Source organism: Gallinula chloropus (assembly GCF_964237585.1).
Source record: "Gallinula chloropus genome assembly, chromosome: 4".
In the NCBI taxonomy this organism is placed as follows: domain Eukaryota; kingdom Metazoa; phylum Chordata; class Aves; order Gruiformes; family Rallidae; genus Gallinula; species Gallinula chloropus.
In genome coordinates, this window is record NC_140088.1 from 67,154,963 (window position 1) to 67,179,205 (window position 24,243).

General features: G+C 39.8%; 1 protein-coding gene across 2 annotated transcripts in view; it reads left to right on the top strand.

The window, feature by feature from the left end:
- GRID2 (glutamate ionotropic receptor delta type subunit 2) overlaps positions 1-24,243 on the top strand; it is a gene marked incomplete at both ends in the record, with an annotated part of 718,543 nt that overhangs the window by 623,152 nt on the left and 71,148 nt on the right. For both annotated transcript variants that reach the window (XM_084263639.1, XM_084263640.1), the window contains one exon: positions 214-409. In XM_084263639.1, coding sequence (XP_084119765.1) covers positions 214-409 — 196 coding nt within the window. The remainder of the gene's footprint in view (positions 1-213; positions 410-24,243) is intronic.

Below are 24,243 nucleotides of genomic sequence, written 5' to 3' on the forward strand. Positions count from 1 at the left end.
TTCACTTCATATTCCTCCTTGTGTCTTAAACCATAAAAAGAATTTTTCAATCTCAGCTTGCCTTTTAAGAAAAAAGAAGGAAAAAACCAAACAAAAAAAGAAACTGGCTTGACAGCTGCCTTCCTATGTGCTGCCCTTTGCATGCCTGCAGCTCCTTCCTCTTGAAAACGTGGCTTCAAGTCTCCTGTGTCTCTTTTCTTCACCACAATTAAGGTCTCTCCAGGATCTCTCAAGACAGACGGATATTCCCTATGGCACTGTCTTGGACTCTGCAGTCTATGAGCACGTCCGAGTGAAAGGGATGAATCCTTTTGAGAGGGACAGCATGTATTCCCAAATGTGGCGGATGATTAACAGAAGTAACGGCTCGGAGAACAACGTCATGGAGTCAACTGCAGGCATTCAAAAGGTACTGGTATGACTTACATTTTGCTTGCCATTGAAGATGCTCTGCTGTAACACCACATTCGCTCAGTTAAAAGCATTTGCACCCTGATAACGATCATGCCTGGTACCAATTTCTGCAAGCCCATTGCATCAGCATGGAGAATTGGGACTTCTCAGCTATGTAGCTTGTTTTCAACCACATTTTAAAATGTAAGTACCTAGAGTGCTTTCTTTGAAAAGGATTTAAAGGTATGAGAGATTAATTCATTTGTCAGGGTGTAAAATGGGAATAGGATCACTGGAGTTTTTACCCCAGAGGATATGGCAATGTACTGTACAAAATTTAATGCACTTTGATTACAAGGCATTGATTAACTTACTTTTGTAAACTCCTGACACTGAAAACCTTGGCTTTCAGTTGTAGCTCTGAATCATGTATGTTTCGAGAGAGGCAGACAGAAAAAGACAATCTGTCTTTAAATAAGAGTCTCACAGCTACTTTCTGTAGTGAGTTTATTAGCGGGAAAATACTTTGAGAACAGGAGTAAATTTTTATAGATATGTTTGTGAATGCAATAGTTCCCTCCCATGTTTTTGGTTGACAGCTACAGCTTTTTTAACCACAATAGTAAATGGAAGTGTTCTGTATGAGAGTAAATATAGCTTAATGAGTGACCGTGTAGAAACTTTATACCTACCTTTGTATATTCAGAGTTGACTTGTTTTAATATTGGTTTAGAGACTTCTAGATGTCCAGACAAACTCTGGCTTTTCCCTCCACCAAAATCCATTTGCCAGGAAAACTTGTAATTTCTGGTGATTTCACACTAAATATAAATGCATAAGAGAAAAGTGTATGTTTAAAAGAATGATGAAATCACTGGCGATCTCTTGATGATAAAAGAATCACAAAATAACAGAGATGCTTTGGAGTTTTAAAAGTCACTAATCCACCCTCTGTATAACTGAGATCATATTTTCTCTTCTGAACAACTAAACAGCATGAAAGAAGAGGCAAGAGAGGCCCTGGGGAACTGCACTTTTGAAACCCCTTTAGAAAAAGTCATAAGCTGAAAAAGCCAGGAAAAGAAAAGACAGTCTGAAGATTTATAGGCTAGAGGAAATTGGGTTTTTTGAGAAAACATATTCTAGCTCAGTTTGTAAGGGGCTGATAAAGCTGGGCTTTGCCTTTTGTATATAAAAAAGCTGCCCTCCTGGTTTGCCATCGCAAGTTATGCTAAAGGTTTCAGAGGAATCAAAAAAACAGAGCACGTCAAACACAGCTGTGTTGACTAATGGCTTTTAGCTGAAAAAAAACCAAGCAGTGTACCAAGCTGGCAGGTAAATCCAGATTACAGTCTTTGATTTCTCATTCCTGGAAACACGGCAGTTGCTGTCTTAAAACCTACAAACCCAGAAATATCTGAGTTCTTTAATTTTCCATGCCTCTACTTCCCAGGACTAAGCACTTGCAAATGACGGCGTTGAAAAAACAAGTTGCAGCATGTAAGCAACCCAACCACCCTCCAGTTTTAAAATATTCAAGGTCTCAGGCCCATTTCTAATAAACAAACACATCCACCTATGTGTGTGCAGTTTCTCCTCTTCTTTCACCTTACAAGAAGAGATGACACAGAAAAAGATTAATTGCCAGGTGCTGTTCACATAAAAGCTTTTGGGAGGTTGTATTTGGCCTGCTCTGGAAGAAAGCTAGATGAAGAACATGATGTTAAATGCTATTCTTAGGAAAAAAAATTAATATTTTAAAAGGTAGCTGATGAAACACAGAGTTTATAATCTCTGTAACGTACTTCAAAAAGAAAAGAAAATGTTTCAGAGGAAAGAATTCATGGGTCCCTTCTGCCTGTTTATGTAGTTCATAATGTTCTTCAGAGTCTTAAACAAATTTAACTGGCCACATCAGAGCTATTAACTCCAGATTATAACCCTGGACAAGAGAAACCAACAGGTCTCCCTCTGTGCTTCATTTTCTTTCTACCATTAATCAGCGCTAAAGCATGACTGAAAAGCAGTTTGTTCAAATTCTTTGAGGCTGGTACCTCAGCACATGTTTCTGGAGCACCAAGTGAGGGATGAGCTTTAACAGAATCACAGAATTGTAGGGGTTGAAAGTGGCCTCAAGAGATCATCGGGTCCAACCCCCCTGCCAAAGCAGGTTCCTTAGGACAGATTGCACAGGTAGGTGTCCAGACAGGTCTTGAATATCTCCATCCCTGTATTGGTGCAGAAGTTCCTATGCTCCAACTTGAGGCCATTGCCCCTTGTCCTGTCCCCCCAGACAACTGAAAAGAGGCTGGCACTCTGGAACAAATGCTTCCTAACAGGTACGGGGAAAGGGATTTCCACCCAGCTGCCTGATGGCAATGAAGAGACTGTGGTAGGAGGGACCACCATGAGACAGAGGTGTGCAGGAAGAATGTTACGACCACATGGATGTGCTCATCTTTAATAACACTCCTGCTGGACCCTCTCTGAGATTTCCAAGTAGCCATCACAGAAGAGGCTTTGCCAGACATTTTTGTTATACCTTAAAAGTTCTTTAGTTTTGTCTTGCTTTTATTCTGCAAATTGCAGTGGAGCTGGCACTCTCTTTATTTTGAGGAAAGTAGCCGTTTAACAGTAATGTGGATACAAACAGAGGGAAGGGAGGGGGATCATCCCGCTCACTCAGCAGGACTGTACACTTGCTGTAACAGTGACTTCGTAGGGAATGGTGCCCGTGTGAGTGAAAATACAATACAGCCAAATGACAATGATTGCATAGTCCCATTTTGCATCAGGCAATCTACTGCTTTGACCTGCTTTTCCTGGCAGGAGGGCAGGGCTGGCAAGAGAAATAAGGTGGGAAGATCACAGCATTGTAAGTTTTCAGGTTTTGATATTTATTGGTCCTGTTCTTCTCATAAATCAGGTGCCCACATATCCCTGTGTATGCTCCTATTCCATCCGCAGTGCTCAGTTATATACACCATCAGTCCTGCTTAGGGAGCAGCTGGGTAGATTTACCCTGAAGAGAGAGCAGAGTTTTACATACCTCGAGCAGCAGACAGCCTGCACAGCACAGGCAGTTTAGGTATTTTCTGCCACTTATTGTCTCTTCCCTTCTCAAAAGGCAGCAAAAAGCAGTTGAAGAGCTGAATTGAAGGTAGGGAAGCATTCAGTTGTTTGTGTTCCTGTTCTGTCAAATCAAAATGGACAGGGAGGTAGCTGTATTCATACATATGCTTGGAGTATTCTGGAGAATATTAACTTTTAGATTTTTTTTTCTTTATCATTCCTAGGTATTTGGTGTATCTCAATTTATTTTTTTTTTTGGCCATACCTTATGAAATTTGCATCTCATTTTGTCAAAGGAATCTCTATTTTCATGGAAGTTATTTATTCAGAGAGGATTTACAGAGGCCTAAGTCATGCCTGCTTAAACATTCATTGAGGACTCCACGAAAAATCATTTAGGCTTAAACATATCACATTACATACCTCTTTATGTCTTCTTAAAAAGCACATTACCCTGCTTAATCCTTTACAAGCACCACAGGCTTTCCTATTCTTGGAACTATGCCCATTTAAAATATAATTAAGTGCTTCCATTGTGCCCCTGTCTGCTCTTTCTTCCCTAGAGTACAATAGTGCCTAATGCCCTATCCTACCCACCTTGTTCCTCTGAACATGATACCATAGCCTGCAGCGTCTGCATTTTTCTCAGCAGAACAAAGTGGAAAATTCCTTTCCCGGGTTGCATAGACAGAATCCAAATGCATTGGAAACCTCTGTCTATTTAACTCTATCTGCAAAATATTTAAACAGTAGGAAACTTGTAAATGACTGTCAGGTGCAATAATATTTCTAGGTGGTGCATTAAAAGAAATTTTTCTTAGGCTCTCATATTTCCTCTTCAATTTTCACACAATATCAAAAGGAATTTCTTTTCAAGATTTTGATTTTCTTGTGATCCTACTTGCATTGCCAGTGGAAATATGCTAGCGACTGCTGAGCCTGTTTGTTTTCTGTGGACACTGTGGAGGGCACTTTTCCCATCCTGAAAACACTGCAATAGTAATAATATTGTTTAAACTACCAGGCCAAAACAAAGCTGTGCTAAGATGATTTGTCTGGGGAAGAAAGACGTGATAATGATTTACGGTTCTGTGCTAGAGTAAATTGTTAATAACTGGACATAGTTATTCTTGTTTTCAGCAGTAGCAGTGGCATGAAGATTTATATTGATGGGCCAAAAGCTCCTGAATTAACTAATTATCCTGATTTATTCACAAATTTGCCATTGGAGTTGCCATCTGGTGGCAGATACACTGATAACGCTACAAAAGATCTAGTTAATACATGTAAGTTCATACATCTTTGTGGGAACATTTCTATCTGTGGAATTGGCCAATAAAGAGACACTGAAAACAAGGAGTAAACAAGACAGACTTTTTGGATATTGGATCTGTACCATGTTTCAGAAGTTTAACAGTGGCCAAGAAAGAGATGGGAAGCAAAAAAGGCAAGGACATATAAAAATGCTGGGACTGTACTCCCATTCCCCATATATCATAATTCAGTACAAGGGGGTCAGCTGTTGGTTACCAAACTAATTATCAATCCAGACACCAGCTTCCCCTCTGCCTCCAGATGAGATGCTTGCTGCTGTTCTACAGTTAATAAGGTTCAGAACTTAAGACCTTGACATGTTCAGCCCCACAACTGCAGGTAGAATTTATCTATTTTACAGTTACCTTGTCAGGTACAGTCCAGGACTTGAAGCTGACAGGTGCCTGGGTATACCAAATGCACCTGCTGGTCCTCACTTTGTGTTATCATGGGTGGCCTGGCTCCACCTTATTTTTTATATAGTCTCTTTTTTCTGGAAAGCAAGTCTCAGCATAAAACGTGAGCAAGATTTACCAGTGGAGTGCTGTTAGTAGTGACGGGGGAACACCTGATCCACTGATACCAGCATGTTTAAGGTATCATAGCTTGTCAACATGTCAGTTTATGGCGGTGGTGGAGTGGGCTATGTTTCATTGCGAAGCATATTTCTAATAGCCTTATCATAAATTGGCTTCAGTTCACATGAGCCAAAAAAATAATCAGCCTGGAGAAAGATTTTTTTCCCCATTATACTGTGTATTTTTGTTTCCATATCTATGGCTTCAACTTACAGCAGTGCAAAAATGTAGAATCCTGACCAAAAAGCACTACAAACACAGTGTGGTGTTACTTTCAAGCGTTATCAAAAAGCTAATAGTTATCTGGATTAGCTTAGAGGGTCAATGTGTTTTGGATGTATAATAACTGATCTGTGACAGATGACAAAGCGTGAAGACTCTGAGCACAGCTTGAAAAATGAAATGTAAAACTGTTTTCCTGCTGCCTCATTTTCTCCAATGAAGGCTAGGTACACTCAAGAAAAGGCTTGCTTTCTCTCAAAAATGCTCCTAAGCATATACTAAAGTTTGATCTAACTTTGACTTTCTACAGATTTTTCACAGTTTTTATCAAGTAAAACAGCTGTAGAAGTTTTCTGTGCAGTTTGGCTTTATTCAAATGAAAATGTAGGTCAAAATTTGAGTCAGCCTACATAGCAAGAAATGGATCTATATGGACATGTGTTCATTTGACTTCTAAGCAAGCCAAGTACTGCCATATTGCTTTTGTCTCCAAAGTTTCATGAAAATTTTATCTGAGTTCATCTTTTGCTGTTTCATCATACATGCTCCTGAAAGTATCTTCCTCCTTGGCTCTCAGTAAATTTACATATGACTTCTGTTCAAATGTCAGTCTGCATATGCCTGCCTATCACTTTAGCAACTTCCGAAGTCACTGACTGATGTCCTGCTACAGTGCCATGCCACTCTACTTTCCATGACTGTCTTTGCTTGCTCTCTCTCTAACCTCTCTTTTATTTTGGAGAAATTTCCAGATCTGTACTCCAATTTTTGTAGGCTGTTCTATATCCACGACCACAGTTATTTTGTAGGTCATCCCTGACTATTCTGAAGTCCAAACAAATTCAGCTAGTGGCTCCAGGGAGACAACTTGTGGTTTTGCTTCTCTTCTACTGAACTGAGGTTTTTTTGTCTGAAATAAAGTTTGTGTGCTTTCCTCTCCTGTCTTTTCATGAATGTCTGACCACTAACATAGTTCAACCTAAAACCTACAGTAGCTGACCTCATGGTCTTTATCTTCTTTCCTGTGACTTTCTATCGCCTAGGCTTGTATGTCTATTTAAGTTTTGCCAATTTACGTTCCATAATATGTCTATGATTTCCAGTCTGTCATTTCAGTACTTTCAATGTTATTTTCTCTGGCCTTTAAAAAGCACTCTTTCCACATTTAGTTCTATTGAAAATGCTCCTGGGGGAAGAAAAAAAGCCAAACCAGAATGTCTTGAGTTTCAAGGCCCTTCATGGTCGATTCTGACTCTCCCTGTAGCTTTATCACTTCTGATTTGGAAATCATTCATGTGAGCTTCCAGTGAAACTCCTTTTTTAAGCAAGTACCTTTATGTTTTCTCTAAGGACACTTCTGCAAGGTATGAAGTTTTCCCTCAAGACAACAGTCTTGTCTTTTCTTCAAACTCCTTAACATTCTCTTTTGTTATTACACTAACAAAAACCTTGACAACTAGGTCTCTGGTGTACTACGATCGCTATCTATCAACTGAGCAGTGCTGTTTTGTTGTTGCTTTATGCTCTTTCCCTTCATTTGGCTTATTTTATAACTGCCAAATAAGAGGGAGAGAGGAATTCACACTATAGTAATCAAAATAGCATCATAGATGTTATGTGGATGAAACCAAAAGCTGCTGTACCCCTGAATGGACTAAGTTAATGAACACGATCATTATCAGCGGAAGAGTATTTCTCAGAAAACAACCTCTCTGTGTCTGACCTTTCAGGCTTTATCCTCAAAGGAGATGCTAGAGCCCAACTTCAAAAGACAAGCATGGGAGCTGAAGTTCATAAGTCTGATATAATATAGGAAAGATGCGGGGGGGGGAGGGGAGGGAGTATTTTATTGAGCAATCAGTCTTTATTACCTCATTTTCTCCAACTTCAATGGTGGCAGCTACAATCTCTCTTAAGTTATCCCATTGATTAACATAATTTCATTAATGCCAAAGACAGTTTTCTAATCTTGAATTTTTCTGCTTGTTTTCAGAGAAGGTTTGTTTGTCTGAAAGTTTGTTTATTTGGGCTCCATCCCCCCAGATATATCCCCTCTTCTGCTTAAAGATCATTGTCTCTTAAAAACCTGCTTCACTCAGATCTTTAAACTGTCACAGCTACACCCATGGTCTCATCATGTGTAACTTTAGATGCCTAATTTAGGTGTCCAAGTTTCTTTCCTAGCTATCCTAGACAATTTCCTTCTCTAGAGAGTGGTTGGGAATGCCTAAGCTGGGAACCTATTTTTCTTGGCAGCTTGTTTTGTACAGTACCCATCAAAATAAGGTCATATTCTGTGACTAGAAATGGCAATAAAAATAAGAAATAGCAAAATATACCCTGAGGAACTAATTTTGCTCTAATCCTGTAGAATTGCATTCTGCAGAGAGCTGAGTCCAGACTTTTCAGCTGGAGAAGGGATGGCTGGCAGCCTTGAACATGGGATGGGGGTGATATCTGCCTGATGGCCAAATATAGAGCCAATTATTTCACACCTTAGCCTGTTTCTAACCACATGGTTGCCTTTTTATGTGGCAAAACAGTCCTGAGAGGAAAATTGATTCCTTTGTTGGTGGAGATTTCACTTGGGATTTCTCTTGTATAGAAATGGACTAATGAGGATGGCATCATGAGAGAAACCCTGGAGCCCACACCTGTCCTGATGGTAGGAGACCAGCTGTGTGTGGGTAGCTGCCTCTATAAGGTGCATAGCGTGTTACCAAACATTTGGTATAAGCAATCCTCATACACAAAAAAAGTAGAATTAATTTTGTGTCAAATAGCCCTCAGTCTCTACCTGTACAGATAACAAATAGGAGTTTCCATTATTTTTTTTCTTTTCTATTCTGGACAACTTTGGATATTTCTGGTAGGTGGGAAGATGGCCCACCCAACCGTGCTCTGACAGAGTGTGGCTAGACTACAGCATGCAGGTTAACTGCATGAGGAGTTTGTAGCTGGAAATGCTTAGTTTATCCCCTTTCTGTTTCCTTGTGCTTTTTTCTGGTAGTGTGTGACTTTGGGAATTGCTGCCAGAGTAGTATATACACTCATTTGTTTCCTTGGCCATATCACATCTGAATACCATAATCCCAAACTTTATATGTTAGGGACTTCATATTTTTGAATAACTAAGCAGTATGGGCGCTCCTTTCATTTCCAATGGCAAGTGATTCATAGTGGAAATTCCAAGCTCCCTCCTGAAGCTGGGATTTTTAGAGGATAGGAAATTTCAGAAGGGATCAGGGAGCAAGAAAACCGACAATTAGGAAATAATTTAAGAAAAATAGTGCATTTTCAGTGGATGATTGTAAAAGCTGAGTATGAGTATGTGATGATAATGCATAAAGGAAATTTTTTTGCTAGTATTATTTGCTGGTGAAGTTTTCTCAGCTGGCCACGCTCATTAGGGAGGCACCTGCTAGAAAGGGTGGCATAAACAGAAAGGGATGCTGAGCCCACCCCTACAAACAAGTAGCTTAATTTGTGCATATTTGGTTCTAACAGAACAGTGCTATTGTCATATTCCATAAAAAAGGTTTCTGAGTATTTGCTATGAGATGAGTGCATTTATTATGCATTAGCACGGGAGAGGTCGAGAAGAGAAACAGCTCTCATGGGTGCTGTTGCACACCATCTTGTGACTAAAATACTGGCTTTAGTAAAGAGTACAAAACAGGAGCTATCTTTATGGACACATTTGCAGCAAAAGAGAAGTTCTGTTGCATGTTACATTCTCAATTAAATCCAAAGCCAGATGATGTTCTTCCCCTTTATTAACTGCAGAGGCCAGGAAGAGTTTGGGAGAGGAAGATTCTTTGGGGGAGGCGTACAGAGGCAGGCAGTTTATGTAGGGTGTCAGTTGTCATTTGGCCATTGCTTCTAAAGAGATGTTGGTCTTGATGTGGCATCTTACAATGAAGGCATGTTGAGTATATATAATGAAAAAAGCAATACAGGAAAACTTTTGCTAGTTAATAAACTTTTGCTACTACTTTTTCCAAACCATCAATCTCATGTAGTAGCTATAATTGTATGTACTGCTTTCCTGTGCTCTTCCATCTATTGCATTGTCTCACCAAAAAAGAGCATCACAGAATGGTTGGGGTTGGAACGGACCTCGGGAGATCATCTAGTCCAACACACACCCTCTGCCCCATTAAAGCACATTCACCTAGGGGTGGGCAATCTGTGGAGGGATATAACCACCTTTGTATTTTTGAGTAGCACATATATTATCTCAGGTTTTATTACTGTGGGGTCACTTTGAGCTCAGCACTCACCTCTCTGCTCTATTAGTTCCTGGTGTCTCCAGAAACTGGGTGTGCTGCTTGCATGTCATTCCACTTTGGCAAGCAGTCATTTATTTTGATTTAGCAGGAACTGGATTGAATATGACAGAACAACTCCTGTAATCGTTTAGGCCTCTGAGGTTTTCTTTATTAAACAAGAGAGACTCCTGATGGAAGGTACAAACTCCTACAAATATGCTTTCCTAGCCTGGTTGCATCAGGTGTGGGCCATTTCTGTGTGACCTATGGGGAGCAAAGCTTGGGATGAGTAAAATACCCTCCTTGAGGTATTGTTTTGCTACTTCTTCAGGTCACTTCTAGTAGCCATTTTACTATGAAAGGATGATAAAAAGATTTGCATTTGTGCAGTTTCACAACTGCAAATTTTCTTTTGTGTCCAGATCTAGTTCCATATACCTTTCTCAAAACCATCAGTGGAAAAGATCTGTGAAAAATTGCTGCTTCAGGGAGAAATAGAAATTTGGATTATGTCTCCTCCTTTGTTGGTTCCTCCTGTCCTTCATCTCCCCCATTCCCCCCTTTTTTTACTCATCCAAAGGCAATAGTAAAGCCACAGTACCCTTGCTGAACCCTCTCTGTGGCTCATGTCCCTTTCCATGGCAGAGAGACATGTCTGTGCTCTGATTTCTCATTTTGGATTCTCATTATCCTAAGAAAGAAAAACTCTATAAAGTGCCTGACAGAGAAGAGTGGTTTGGCATTTGGAACACTCTCGTTTGGCTACAGGGGACACGAAAGGTATTAGGCATCTATTATTCTAGTCCTGTGAGCTCTTATTTCTCCATTTTATCTCCATTAACTTAGTGCTTTTCCTACAGAAGTTCTGTAACATTTCCAGGCTTATGAAGACGAATTTCACCACCACACTGTGTGTCTGGGGACTACACAGACTCCTACGCAACCTCGGCTCTTTCTTTTCTTTCTGTTTTCTAGCTTCTCTACATTCTCTCCCCCTTACTTTTTCTTTTTTTCTGCTTTGTGATGCTGTGTCCCTTCTGTTTGGATACCAGGTACTCCAAATTTTTCCTAGCTCTCCAAGTCTCTCTTCTTTCCACCTTCACCTCTCTGTGCAGTCACACATCCCCTTTGCTCTCTCCATCAGCTTCTATTGTCTCCCTGCTTATCTGGCAATGAATTCTGCGACTCGATTCGCAGTCAGGTGAAGCTTTCCAAAACTCCCACACTTTGAAGCCCAGTTGCAGGCTCAGTGTAGTGGGCTGCACTGGGACATATCACACGGAGATCAGGGGAAATGCAGACTCTGTATAATGATCAATAGATGGAGACAGGAGAGCATGCTCTTGCTTCAGGCACAGAACTTCTTAGCGTATTCGCTTTCTTGCTTAAATGTTTCCAGCTATCATTTTTGTGTATTAACATATTTTAATAATACCCAAATACATTGTGATGCATTAACAAATGCAAATTATGAGATCAAATGTAAGGTTGTTTAAAGGATATATGTTACAGAAAAAAGGCATGAATAGAAGTAATGAGAAGAGATGTATAAAACATGCTGTATGTTCCAACCCTAAAGCATGGCTTGGGACTACAAGGCTGCAAGTAATAAAAGGTATCAGAGACCTTGTTTCATTTTTTTTTGAGATGCTATACCAATTTTTCATGAAATAGTTTCACAATTTTATAGAATTTTGTTAAATAACTTGCTAATAAATAGCAAACAAAGTCTATTCCAGAGACCGGCAAATATGATCTCAGTGAATAGATCTGTAGCATGTCTCCACTGTAAGACATTAAATAGTCCCTTATGAAATCTTTCAGAATGTTTTAATTCTAATGCTCTTACAGCTGTAAGTAATAGGAAAGCAAGAGAGGATAGCTCAAGGAGAACCTGCAGCTGTTCTGAGAGCAAGTTTTTAGCCTATCGTCCTTAAATAATCAGTCCATTAATAAGCATATTGGTAGGCAATGAAATGCTAATGAAGTAATAAGGGTGGTACAGGAAAATTAAATTGTAAACTAGAAAGTACTGGCAGAATACTTAGGAAAATAAAACTTTCTAGTCTCTAAGATACATAAGTATCAAGTATCTAATTATCAAGAGCTTTAATTAAAACATGTGATTGCCCTTAAAGTTGTCCTACTCTGAAAACAGGAGGGAGGAGAAATCCAGCGTGCTTTAAGATACCATCTAGAGAAGCAAAGCACAGAAAAGGCTGATTTTTCAAACACAAAAGGGGTACCCAAAATTGCACATATGCACCCCTAAAATTGTGTTTATGTTTACAAACTCCTCCAGGTCTTTCTTTATTTAATGTGTTTAAATGCAAGTACAAGTTGTGAAGCCAGAGATATCTCTAAGGCCTGATCTTAAAACATATGGTCTGGGAGACTGGAGGTTGAGCAGACTTTTGGTGCTGGCATTGTAATCAGCCATCATGGGAAATACATCTAGTAAAACTGCATTTTGCTGGAATATGTCAATTTATTGAACCTTAGGTGTTGTGGGGGGAGGGAATTACATTGTGTTTAAGGAGGGAGAGAGGAGGAAGAGGAGCTGTTTGAAGCACCAGAGCTGGTGGTGCAAACTGGGTAGTAGTTACACAAAAATAATACACTCAGCAGAGTGCCAGAACACATGATTTTGTGTGCTTAAACCATACTCATAGCCAAAAACTTCCAGAGGTTGGGATGTAGGCAGTTGTTTCTCTAAAGGACAGTTATAGTACACGGAAAGTCTTCGATGTGGACACTGCCAGGCTGCACTGAGGTCTGGTGTCAGAACAGGATCAGCAGTTCTTGCAGGTGCTTTGCTCTCTAGCATTACTCACATGCCACCTCTGGAGCGATGTGAAGTGAAAACATGCCTCTTTAACTACCACTATTTCAGGGGGGTTGCAAATCCCATTCAGCCAGAAGTTTCACACAGCTTTCTTCCTAACATCTGTTCAGGGTTCTGAAATCTGGGAAAGGAGTGTTTTAACTAGAATGGGACTTTATGCACATCTGAGCTGTGCACATGGGCTCTAGACGGCCTCAGGGATGGACCCAGGGAGTAGCTTAGCAGGGCGTTTGGGCTCTCCCTCCAGAAATTGTTGAGTGTTTTTGTGGGGTGTGCAAAGGAGCTTTTCCAAACATCACCTAAACACCTGGTTTTGCATGGTTAGAGTCACCAATGTGGCAGTCCCAGCTAAGTACAGGATCAGATGGATGTAGAAAAATAGTTTTCTCTGTCCTGTTACTCAAACCTGCAAGACTGGCACATGTCAGTGGTGTACATTCATAGGCAGCAGCAAACAAAAATGATAAAAGACCTTTCATTCTTTGACATTAGCATGGCACCTTTCATATGAAACAAGATCCTTAGAAAGCCAAAAATAATGTTTTTTTCTATATCATATATTACAATGCCTCCTGCTACTGTCTTTTTCTGACTTGACTCAAGCAACTGCAGAGATGTTTTATGAGTGCTTTCCTTGGAAAGAAATGTAGATGGAGTGAAGAACTTTCAGCCATCAAGTTAAAAATTTAGAAATAACAGCATACATTGAGGAGGGTATACCATGTAGGTAAGCTGTCTTTCTTAAAGTGTGTCAACTAAACATAAAGCTAAAATTCTGCTGTTAAATAAGCAGATTCTTTCCTTAGGCTGAAGAGTAATGATAATCGTAGTTTTCCACCATTTTATTCTCTTTAGTTAAATTGCTAGCAAGTAGTTTATGTCTCTTTGTATTTGAATTAGGTGGCAGAGTTGTCCGGTTAGGAAATGTGAGTACAATAAATCAGTTTCTTTTTAATAGCCAAGCCGTGGGAGTAGAGGATTAAAGTGCCATGTGGAGTATTTTAAGAAGCATTTTAACCAGGCTGTAATCACATTTCATTCTTCTATCGGTTAGCATAAAATACCTGATGTAGATAGACTGCACAACTCCCTCGCTGGGACCGCAATGGCAGGAGAAGATTGTTTACCATTCCCGGCTCTAAAGCTCTCCCACTGCACAGGGGTTGATTGGTGTTTGTGGCTGTTTGCAGAATGGCTAGTTAATCAAACAAAACAGACCCCATTCCCTGCTGAATATAACAGAGGGAGGGATATAAATACCAGGGACTGTATCGAGATGGGTGGAAAATACGATGCATCTCTAATGAAAAAACCCAGCAGATAAGCAGCTGCATTATACAAGTCTGCAAGTACCAAGGGGCTTCTGGTCATAACATCAGTCAAAGAGCAGAAGCTTTGGTGGGTTTATCACTCTGACCTCGGCATGGGATTTCCTTGTAATACCTTTCTAGCAAGAATTCTCAACCTGTAAGTAAACAAATCTAGGACATGGCAGCTTCCCCATTAGTGCATCTTGTTCCTAACCAGGATATAAATTCCCAGGAAACCTCAAAACTTTGGATCATTCTTCCACTAAGCACTGGCTGCAGTTCCTGAGTATTCATTTGTGTAAGAGATGGATGGCTAGGACATTTTTTCTTATGATTTATCCAAGGTTCTGCAACATACCTTGGTCCAAATAAGTCTGAATTTGTGATCTCTAGGAGACACTGAAACAAGTAATCTGTGTGCTGCATGCAGTATGAAGAAATGGTGTGGGCTAGCTTGCTACACTGCAGATGGTCAGAGGATGAAAAATCCAAAATTGAAAACCTCTAAATTTTGTTTCACCTGTGTCAGGAGTATTGAGTGTGGTTGTGGTTTGTGTGACATGTCAAGCAGGCATGGGGGAGGATGCTGGACAAGACCTCCTCACAGGCACTGGTACCCCACACCTCATTCATGGGTCTCTGCTGACCATTGGTATGAGGACACCAGTCTGCTCATCCCTTATAGACAAGAGGTGCACAGCTACTGTTTGCTTAAAAGCAAAATTTGACATGACAAAAATCTGATGCTCACAAGCAGCAGTATCTTCAGAGTCAAAATTTTGGCCTCAGGTATTAAATTTTTGTTCTAGTGCTGTTACATGAATAACTCTTAGATCCTCAAGTGTTGCAGTTCACAGCATAGTCTGGAGACAACACACAATGCAGGTCCAGATCAGGCAGGTGTAAACAACAAAGGCAGGAATACTTTCTCACAAAAGGAAAGTGTGAGTATCAATTAATGATTTCATTTGCAAAATGCTTTCAGTCCATCAGATGATACTATTATTAAGCTGAACATCTTTGTTTATGCTATGTTTTGCTGAAAGATAAATAAAGGAGTTAAGGAGTGGGGTTTTTTTTAAACAATGCCTTATTCTTGATTAGCTTGATCGTTAAATCATTTTGGAATTAACAAAGTGAGTAGCAGATGGGACACAACAAAGAGAGCAGAACAGAAACAAGTGAAACGAGATCACGGAACAGAATCAAAGAAGGCAAACCTAAAATTAAATCCAAAGGCCTCATTCCAAAATTATTGCTAAAATAATGGCATATATGTTTGGGAATGACAAGTGTTGTGGAAAATACTCAGGGTATTATTTTTTTCCCCATAGATGCCAATAATTATCTTGATTTAGAGAACTGTACTTCTGAATATGTCTTCTCATGCTATGGTGTTGAAAGTCTCCCCCCATTATAAGATATGGTAATGGTTTTGTAAAATTAAAGTTAAGTTTACTGAAAAGGAGTGGAAACATAGGCCAAGCATGTAACTGATGGATTTTACTTCTTGCTGTCTCTCTATCCCTAAACTGACATCCGCTTTCCAAAATCTTGAGTTGCCCAATTCAGCCTCCCATAAACTGGCTTCTCCACCTTCCTAGAACATCCCATCAAAGGTTTCCCCTTGTCTTTCTACAACACCTATGCTCATATTTGAGAGTTAATTGCTTCATACATCCAACATGAGAAATGATTAGCTCAAATTTAGCATCCACTGACAACAGCCAGTAGTAGACCTCAGGTGTGTTTATATGTGGAAGCTGACTTGACTGTTCCAGACCTCGTGAACTGAACAACATGGAGGGAAAAATATCGTAAGACTAACTTTATATCGCTTCTCATCCCTTTGGCTAAGATCAAGTGCAATACCTGTGATACGTAACGTTATTTAACATACAGATCCATTCCTAGCTGAACAAAGACAAATTGCAGAGAAACTTGCAGGTGGTTTGTTTTGAATGTAGTACCGCTAGGCCTGGTGGAGTTTCTCCAGTCCCTGCAGAGTTGTACATGGTACAGTTTTTGACAGATGCTGGGTCATTGTATTGTATCCCTTCACGATTTATATTGCACACATTTTATATTGCTTTCAGCATGCTTTACTTATTACTACTCTGTAAAATTTGTAAGCTCTGAGATGTTTTGAACACCCCATGACAAGTTTTGTGGACATTATGTGACTGCAGTTTTGCTTTCTTATGTGCATCATGTGTGTTAAACTTTTTCTAAAACGTAACATGAATGATACAGCAACAAAGAGACTACATTGGACTCGATGTAGGTGTCCATCAGCAGGAATTACACCTTCTGTTTATGTCTTAAGGGATCGTATGTACGGAAGAACCACCCACATGTGTGAAGTTTCATTGCATATGATGTTTTAATACAACTGAATACCAAAAGGAGACGTGTTTACACACCGAGCTCTGTGCAGCTGCGTGGCCGCTTGCGTGGGCTGCGCGTACGGCTGCAGGCACACAGCTGCTTTTCCTGAGCACTTGGCCAGGCACGTATTGCCAATTTGCGAGAGGTTGTGTAGCATCCTTTAATATCTCCCTAAACAAGTGAAGAAGAAAATTGTGTTTGTTGCTTTCCATTTAAAAATCCATACTGAAGGAAGGAGGGGCATGGCAATGCAATAGACGTGGGCAAGTAAATTTTTATTTTTGTGCTTTGGCAGCCAGTTAAGGTCTTTTTTCCATCCTCAGCACTTCTCTGGTAGTTCATACGGTCACAGCTGCAGAGGAGTACTGTGGCTTCTCTTCTGATTCCCCAAGCCATAGAAAAACTGGGGTTCTTCACTGCATTTAGTATGTGTATCTCTAATGTGCTGTCCTTCTCATTGCATAGCTCTGTAAAAGAGAACTTATTTTTAAGTTAGTTTATGATATAAATGTCACTAACAGTTAACCATCGGTTTTAGATATTCCTCCTTCTTATAGTCAAGGTCCAATTTGCTTTTCAGTAAAAAAAAAATTGACAACACTGAATGAGATTACATTTCCTAACAAGGTAGTGGCATTTTCCAAGCCATCCCCACAGAGATGCTCGATGATAACCTGCCACACATTAGATGAAGTGCTGGAATGTCAAGTTGTTGATGTTATGATTTATTTTCATTTTCCTTTCCCATTGTTTGGTGCTAGCTAATAAAATTATTTCATTTACTCAAGTAAGATATTTACTGATGTACATGATTAGCTGGGCACTTAGCTGTCCACGCTGCATACACAAATACCTGATTCACAAGTGCATTGTGCAGCTAAGAAAATCTCAACTAGCATTGTTAATTCTAGGCGAAATGCTACTTCATTTTAAGAAGGCAAATCAGTTGATTGCATTGTATCATCACAATTAAAATTTAAAACCCCCTGTACCATCATTTTTTCCATTCCATAAATACTTTAACTCCACTTTTCTCATTACCCATCTCAAAGATGCTTTGGCATTTTTATTAGAGTGGTAGGACTAGAACAGGTACTTGAATTTAACCCAATTGAATTGTATTTTTCAAAAGTACATCAGTGACACGAGGTATATCAAACTCAAATTAAGAAAATAAATAAGACTGGGTAACTAATTGCATTGTATATTTAGTGAAGAGCTATTCTTCTTGTTTATGATGTGATGAGATTTCACAGCATATTTTTTCCAAGTTTGAATCTGAGAGGCTCAGGCAAAACATAGAGACACAAGTTTCCATGATTTATCAGACTTATGGGAAATCTAGAGTGAAGTAGGAAATACAAGCCCTTATTTTATTAATGATTCTATTTATATGTGTTCAGTTATTATTTTTTAAGATGCCTACAAACATAGATCAAGTAAACCAGAGTGAGTTATCATTAGGGATTTATCCACCAGAACATTACAGTAACTGAAACTGTGTAAAGGAGGAGATATTTATATAGAAAAAAATGTTTATCTTTGAGCTATAAAATTGTCAATGTGTCGTCATAGGATATTTCCATATTGAACTATGAACTAACTATTGATCAAAATCTTTTTTTCATTGTGAAATGTAAATCTGCTGCAGGGAAAATAATTTAGGGTGAAGTCAACTCTTTGGAATAAAATATTCTCCAATTTGGATTTTTTTATTGGGCTTGATTGGTCCCAAAATTTGTGATGCTTTTCCTTAATTCAGAATCCTGAATGAGATTCCTCGTGCAGAAAAGGAACTAGTTTCTGTCCAGCTCCATTTATCACCTGCAGCAAGCAAAAGCTCTGTCTTTAACATTATCTCTCTGAGTTTTTGGCAAGTGTGCTATCCAGGAATTTCTGTTGATTTCTATTTCAGGAGAAAGAAGTGATTAGATACCTTTCATGAAACCTATCAGTCCTGAATCAGTATGCTGGCATTACAAGGAATCAAGTGATTGCTTTTCAACTTTTTTTTAAAGTTATTATTTGGCTGGTGTTTCCTAGTTCTATCAACTGTAAACTCATTTCTGGCATCTGAGATATTGTACAGGCAAGTCAGGATGAATTAAAAACAAACATAGGAGTCTGTGACTTGCAATTTGTGCATTACTTACAAAGGTGTGCAAAATGAGCGTTGTAGCCTTGGATAAGTGGAAATGTCTGCATAGGTTGTAGCCAGAGATGAACTTTGGAGCAGGAGGTCATAAGACCTGACAAGCTGGTGACAAGGGGTGGTGTGGTGGCATTAGGAACCCTCACACTAGAGCAATATCAGGTTTTAAGAATGCACTGACTTGGGGGTGCAGGAATGTTTATTTGTGCAGCATCTGTCATCTGGGCCACGTGGTCAGAAGGGACCGACCCATCTGCGGGAGAACTGTTGGTCTTGAACTGGTTGCATTAGCTGGAAATACCATAGGGCAGAAATTTCTCTGTGGAACTTTTCTGGAGTGCTCTGCTGGAAACCCCTTGTGATACCAGTCTGTGCAGCAGCCTGAACCTACAAATGGAAAGAAATAGTTGTAGACACCCTGTGGTGTAGCCTTTAGTGAACTCTCAGGGAAGAGGATGTCAGGTATCACTGAAAGGTAGAAATCTCAAGGGGTTGGGACAAGTCTCAGTCTGCTGCTTTCCACAGCCACATGAACCGCTGCACTTAAGGGGAAGATTCACTGCTAGAGAGGAGGAGTGATGGCTTTGTGCAGGTTTTCCAGACCACCACAGTCTGTATGAAAGCAAACTGATGGGGAAGCACTAAGCTTTGTGATCTTTGTGATCCAAAGCTGTTCCTACCTCAGCCCAAGATTGTGAGATGCAGTGCAATTTGCCAGCACTTAGTACTTCTTGCCTCTTGCAGGGAACCAAAACAATAAATTGTTGTGCAGTGTCGTTTCAGAGGGGGGAAAAGAGGAGCCAGGAAGCATTTGGAACTTGAAGATACTGTGTTTAGATTTGCAATGCCGAGCTGGCTCCATCCAAATCTGGGCAGGAGATGCTTATCAAAGACAGAAGGATAAAATAGTTCAAAAGCATATAGATAAGGTATTTTGTACGAGTAGTGGGGTATCCTGAATTCCGTTACCACAGTGAGGGTGGTCAGAGCTCTTGAACAAGGAATATAAAAACCTGAAAGTTAAGTCAGTTTCTTTAAAATAAGTTTCTGAGCTGAAACGATTTTGTTTCAAATGAGCACTTTTAACTAAGGGATTTTTCAATAACTGGTAGTTCTGCAAACAATTTTCCAGTGGCAAAAGGTCTTTGTAAGATGATGAATGATTTTGGTGAGTAGTTTTTTGACTTTTGATGATTTTTCTGTCCTTGCAGATGATATTCACTAAGTATTTCTTTGAATAAGGAATGCTGCCCAAGAATTGCCATTAGACTGACTCTGCTTCTATTCTACAGAATGGGTGCAAGAATCCTTCAGATATTATCACACTGGGTTGATTTAATTTAAAAAGGGATGCTACTTCTCTAAACCACCTGCATTTATCTTTCTCATGATACTTTAATACTTAGAATTTTACTTTCTTCACACAATTTAAGAGGACTGATCTGTCATTTCTCATTTAAATGTTCTTTGATTGGGAATTAGCTGCCAGAAGAACACAAATATATCAGGAGTCATTTTAGTGATATTTGCTTTAAATTTGCCTCATTTTTGAGGCTGCCACTTGGCTGTAACAGATGATCTAAGTTTTTGAGGAACCTTAAGTGCTTTTATATAATTCCTGTATTATGACCTTCGCTCCATTAGTATCTGCAGCACCGGGTTGTCATAAAATAAATGAGATGGTGGCATTATAAAAAATCGGTTTCTTACCTTTCAAAGGTCTGCTTTGCTGAGATTTGTTTTTTTTCTGCTGCCTTTTTTCCTGTTTCTCTTCCATGTAAAATTAATGTTAGCTGTAATGAACCTGCAGTTCAGCTGCATGTCAGTGATCAGCACCATCCGTTGCCTTTTTAGTGCTTTGCTGTGATTACCTGGAGAAACAGCTGTCTCCGTTCTCCCACCACCATCAGAAACTGTACCTTTGATTGGCCTCCACCCTATTTTGCTCTGCTTGTTATTTTTTTTTCTTATAACTTACAAGATGCATTTAATTACAATGGCAAAATGTGAATGCACAGAGCACCGGAAAAAATTCAAACACAAAGGCACCCTCTCATTACAGAGCACTCATACGTGAGTAATTCTTCTAATTCCAAATGAATTATTCAAGGTCTGTCCAGCCTAACCAGTGAATGTATGATCATGAGGCTTTTCTTGAGAAGTTGGTGGCAGGTTGCATATGAGGAATTAATGCTTTTCCTGATGAAGCTTTATCTGGAGCAAATAGACATGCCATTGAAGCTGATATGACAAAGTAATTAAAGATAAACTTCATATTGAAGAGGAGATGAGACTGGGATTTCTAACCTCTTCTTTCTTTCCCTAAGCTCCCCTGTGTTTCATTTCCTGCTGGTGTTTGCTAGTAGGCACTAGCTCAATAATGCTTTTAGAAAATGATCCCACAGTTTTTTGTTTGAATAAGTACAAAGATTAAGTTTAAATGTTTGTCAAACAGCGCCCCTTGAATTTAAATAGCTTTCTATAGACCCTCCAAATCTACATCCTAAAGGGTGGTATTTATTTAATTAGCTGCTTGCCTTAATGACTGGATAGAGGTTTATGTATAAAAGAATTTCTATTCTGTGCTCTAATACTGCCACAGCAAACCAGCTCCTGTCATGCACCACAGAGAGCTGTTGGCCAGATTCATAGTCTCCCTTCCTAGTTGCATATCTTCATTTCAATCTTAAGTTATGCAGACCAGACACACTTGCTGGCCTGCAAGGGAGTGCAGGACAATAAGCTCCAAAATTGTACTACAGAGAGTTTATTTTTTAGAGAACTCTGGCTTTAGTTTTATTCAACAAAGCTGAGAGGTGGGATTTTATTTCATCGGGATCCAAATAGCAGATAGCTGGAATTGTGCCCTTTGTGAACAAAACCAAGACTTACAACCTTTGACCCTGGAGGAAAATAAATCAGCAAATGGGATATTTTTTTTTTTCTGAAGGCAGATCTGACTTCTGCTGCAGTCTGATAAACAACTTCATCGTCCTCCTGCAAGTTTATGCAGCTCAGTGTGTGTCCCCTTCTGCTGAGAAAAAACTCCATTGCAAATGCCATCAGGCTATCTGACCATACCCAACAAGGTGAAACTCAACTTCAAGCTTCTACCATAGGTTTTATCTTTGCCTTTTCCCATTTTGGAGCACAATATCCACATTGTTTATATTGTCTCTCAGTCATACATTTGCAAGTGCTCATTCATTTTTGGTCCTTCTTCTGGTCCACACTGATGGGCAAAGGGCTAACAGCACTGGATGGTGTTTGTGCCCTATGTAGTCAGTGCAGTGCAATAGTCCAAATTGGAGAATGTAACCCTCACAGTCTGTATGGAGTAAGTGATTAATCAGTGTCCTTGGTTGTTTTTAAGTCAGAGCTGGAGTCGCTGCTGCTATGCTGTGGAAGAGTCTGTTTCTGTTCATGTGTTCCTGGCTAAAATTCTGCTGACAGCTTTGTAGGAAGGGAAAGGTGTGCAGCAGTCAGGGAGGAAGGGGTGTTGTAATGGAAATCAGTAGAAAAAGCATCACCACTGTGCCACCAGCATGTATGCATGGGGTATTCAGAAAATTTATCAGCACTATCTTATCAACTTCAGATTCTCTCTCAGAACATCAGTGTCATTTTAATTGGTTGAAACAAGGTTTCCCTGGCCTTAAAAGTTGTGCTATTTCTATAACAGGTAACATATTTTATGTATGATGAGCTGTTTAAAAGTAGTCTGAGGGAAAAATAACTACCAGTTCTGTTTAACCTGCACCCTATTGTGTATATTTTTCTTTCATGAGGTTTATTTGTATTCTTTTAAAAAGGAATTTAAAATAGAGAAGGTAGTGTCCAAGAAGTCAAGTATGAAAAATTGCAGTAGTTTGTTGTTGTTTACTTAGGATTATTTTTTTCTGAAATTTATCATTTTCTAGACTTGGGAATGGGTTTTTAGAGGGCTGGAGTTGTACACAAACACATTATTCAGTCTACTCTGCATGAGCGGGTTAGCCATATAAAGAAATGCTGTCCACATCCGTGTCGGCATAAAATTTGTGCATATGCAACAATGTAATGGCTTTAAATGCTTTCCTTGTATAACTCAACTGGTTTTTAGTGGAAACATCAAAGATAAATTTTAACTAGTAGCTACTGGCAGTGGTTCAGCAAATAAAAATCTCACAGACATGCAGTGATTGCAGTGATAAAAAACAGAAACAAACCCTATAGAAATAGTTTTACCATCTATGTGCTGATGGCTCCTATTCTGTGTAGCAGCTCTTTTTACAGTAACTCCTTTGGAACTGGTCACAAAACCATAAAGTCAAGCTAAGCATTTTTGTTTCATATCCTACCTCCCAGTTTCCCCTAACGGCCAGCGTAGCGCCCGAGTTCAATATACCCTAATGAACAACTAACAGATTCATTTTTGCCTCTTTTGTTTGGGTTTGTTTGGTTTTTTTTTTTTCCCTATGGCAGTAGTCTGCAGATACTCTATCCATGCAGCTGCCTGCTCTGTAAAGGAAAAGAGGAGGTGGAGAATGGGGTGGGGGGGTAGGGGGGTGGGGGGGGGAGGCAAGGAAAGGGAAAAGGAAGGGGCAAATAACAACCCCAAACCAAGAAACCAAAAGCCCGTGGGTTGGGATAAGGATAGTTTACTAAAATAGCAGAAAGATAAAATATAACAATGATAACAGGACTTTAGAGCAAAAAATATATGAAGCTGTTGATACACAATGCAGTTTCTCACCAAACCCACAGCTCAGGCCGTGCCACCCGGAGCCGTCCTGGAACCCGACCGGCTCCCAAAAACTGCGCGTCCCAGAGCCACCCGCTCCTCCTCCCATCAGCCCCCCTTTATACTGAGCATGATGTAATTGGCATGGAATACTCTGTTTGGCCAGTTTGGGTCACCTGTCCTGGCTTCGTCCCCTCCTTTCTCATTAATAGAGAAATATGAAGGACTGAAAAAGTCCTTGACTGCTTGACTCAACTAAACATCAGGGTGTTATCAGCACTGTTTTCATTTTAACTCTCAAACACAGCATTCCATCCGCTGCTACAAAAGAAGTTAACTCCATCCTGACTGAAACCAGGACATACTCCAAAAATGGTTTTAGCCATACAGGATGCCAAAGTAAAGGAGACTGAAGTGTCAGTTCTCTGTGCCCTGCCAGACTAGAAAGCTGGGGTTGGTGCTGAATGATAACACAATGCCTTCCTACAATTATTTCTCTTGTGATCCTGGGCCATGCAGTTGTGTGTAAACAGCATTCAGATTTCCCACCATCCCGAAATGCTGTTATCTCAACACTAAATGCTGATATCATGATGCGGAAATGTAGACTCACAGATGCAGATCTTCTCCAAGTAGTGAGTTAATATATATTACAAAGAAATACTTCTTTTTCCAAGGAGATTTTGCTCATTCAGCCCCCATAGCTGACTGACTGTAAACTACTTGGTGCTCTCTCATAATGCAGAGCTGGAATGTTTGCTGTTCTTTTTGAGACCTGAAGTGGAAGTTTTAGGCATAGCTACAAAATATGTGCTTCTCCAGGTAGGAGAGAGAGAAGGATATAGGTTCTTAATTGACAATTTGATCTGAACTTCCCTTCTCCTTTGACACAGAGCAAAAGCCCCCTGCCCTTTTCATAGTACAGCTACACTTTATTTGTAGGTGTGAATCTGTGAAATACCAGCAGTGTTCCAA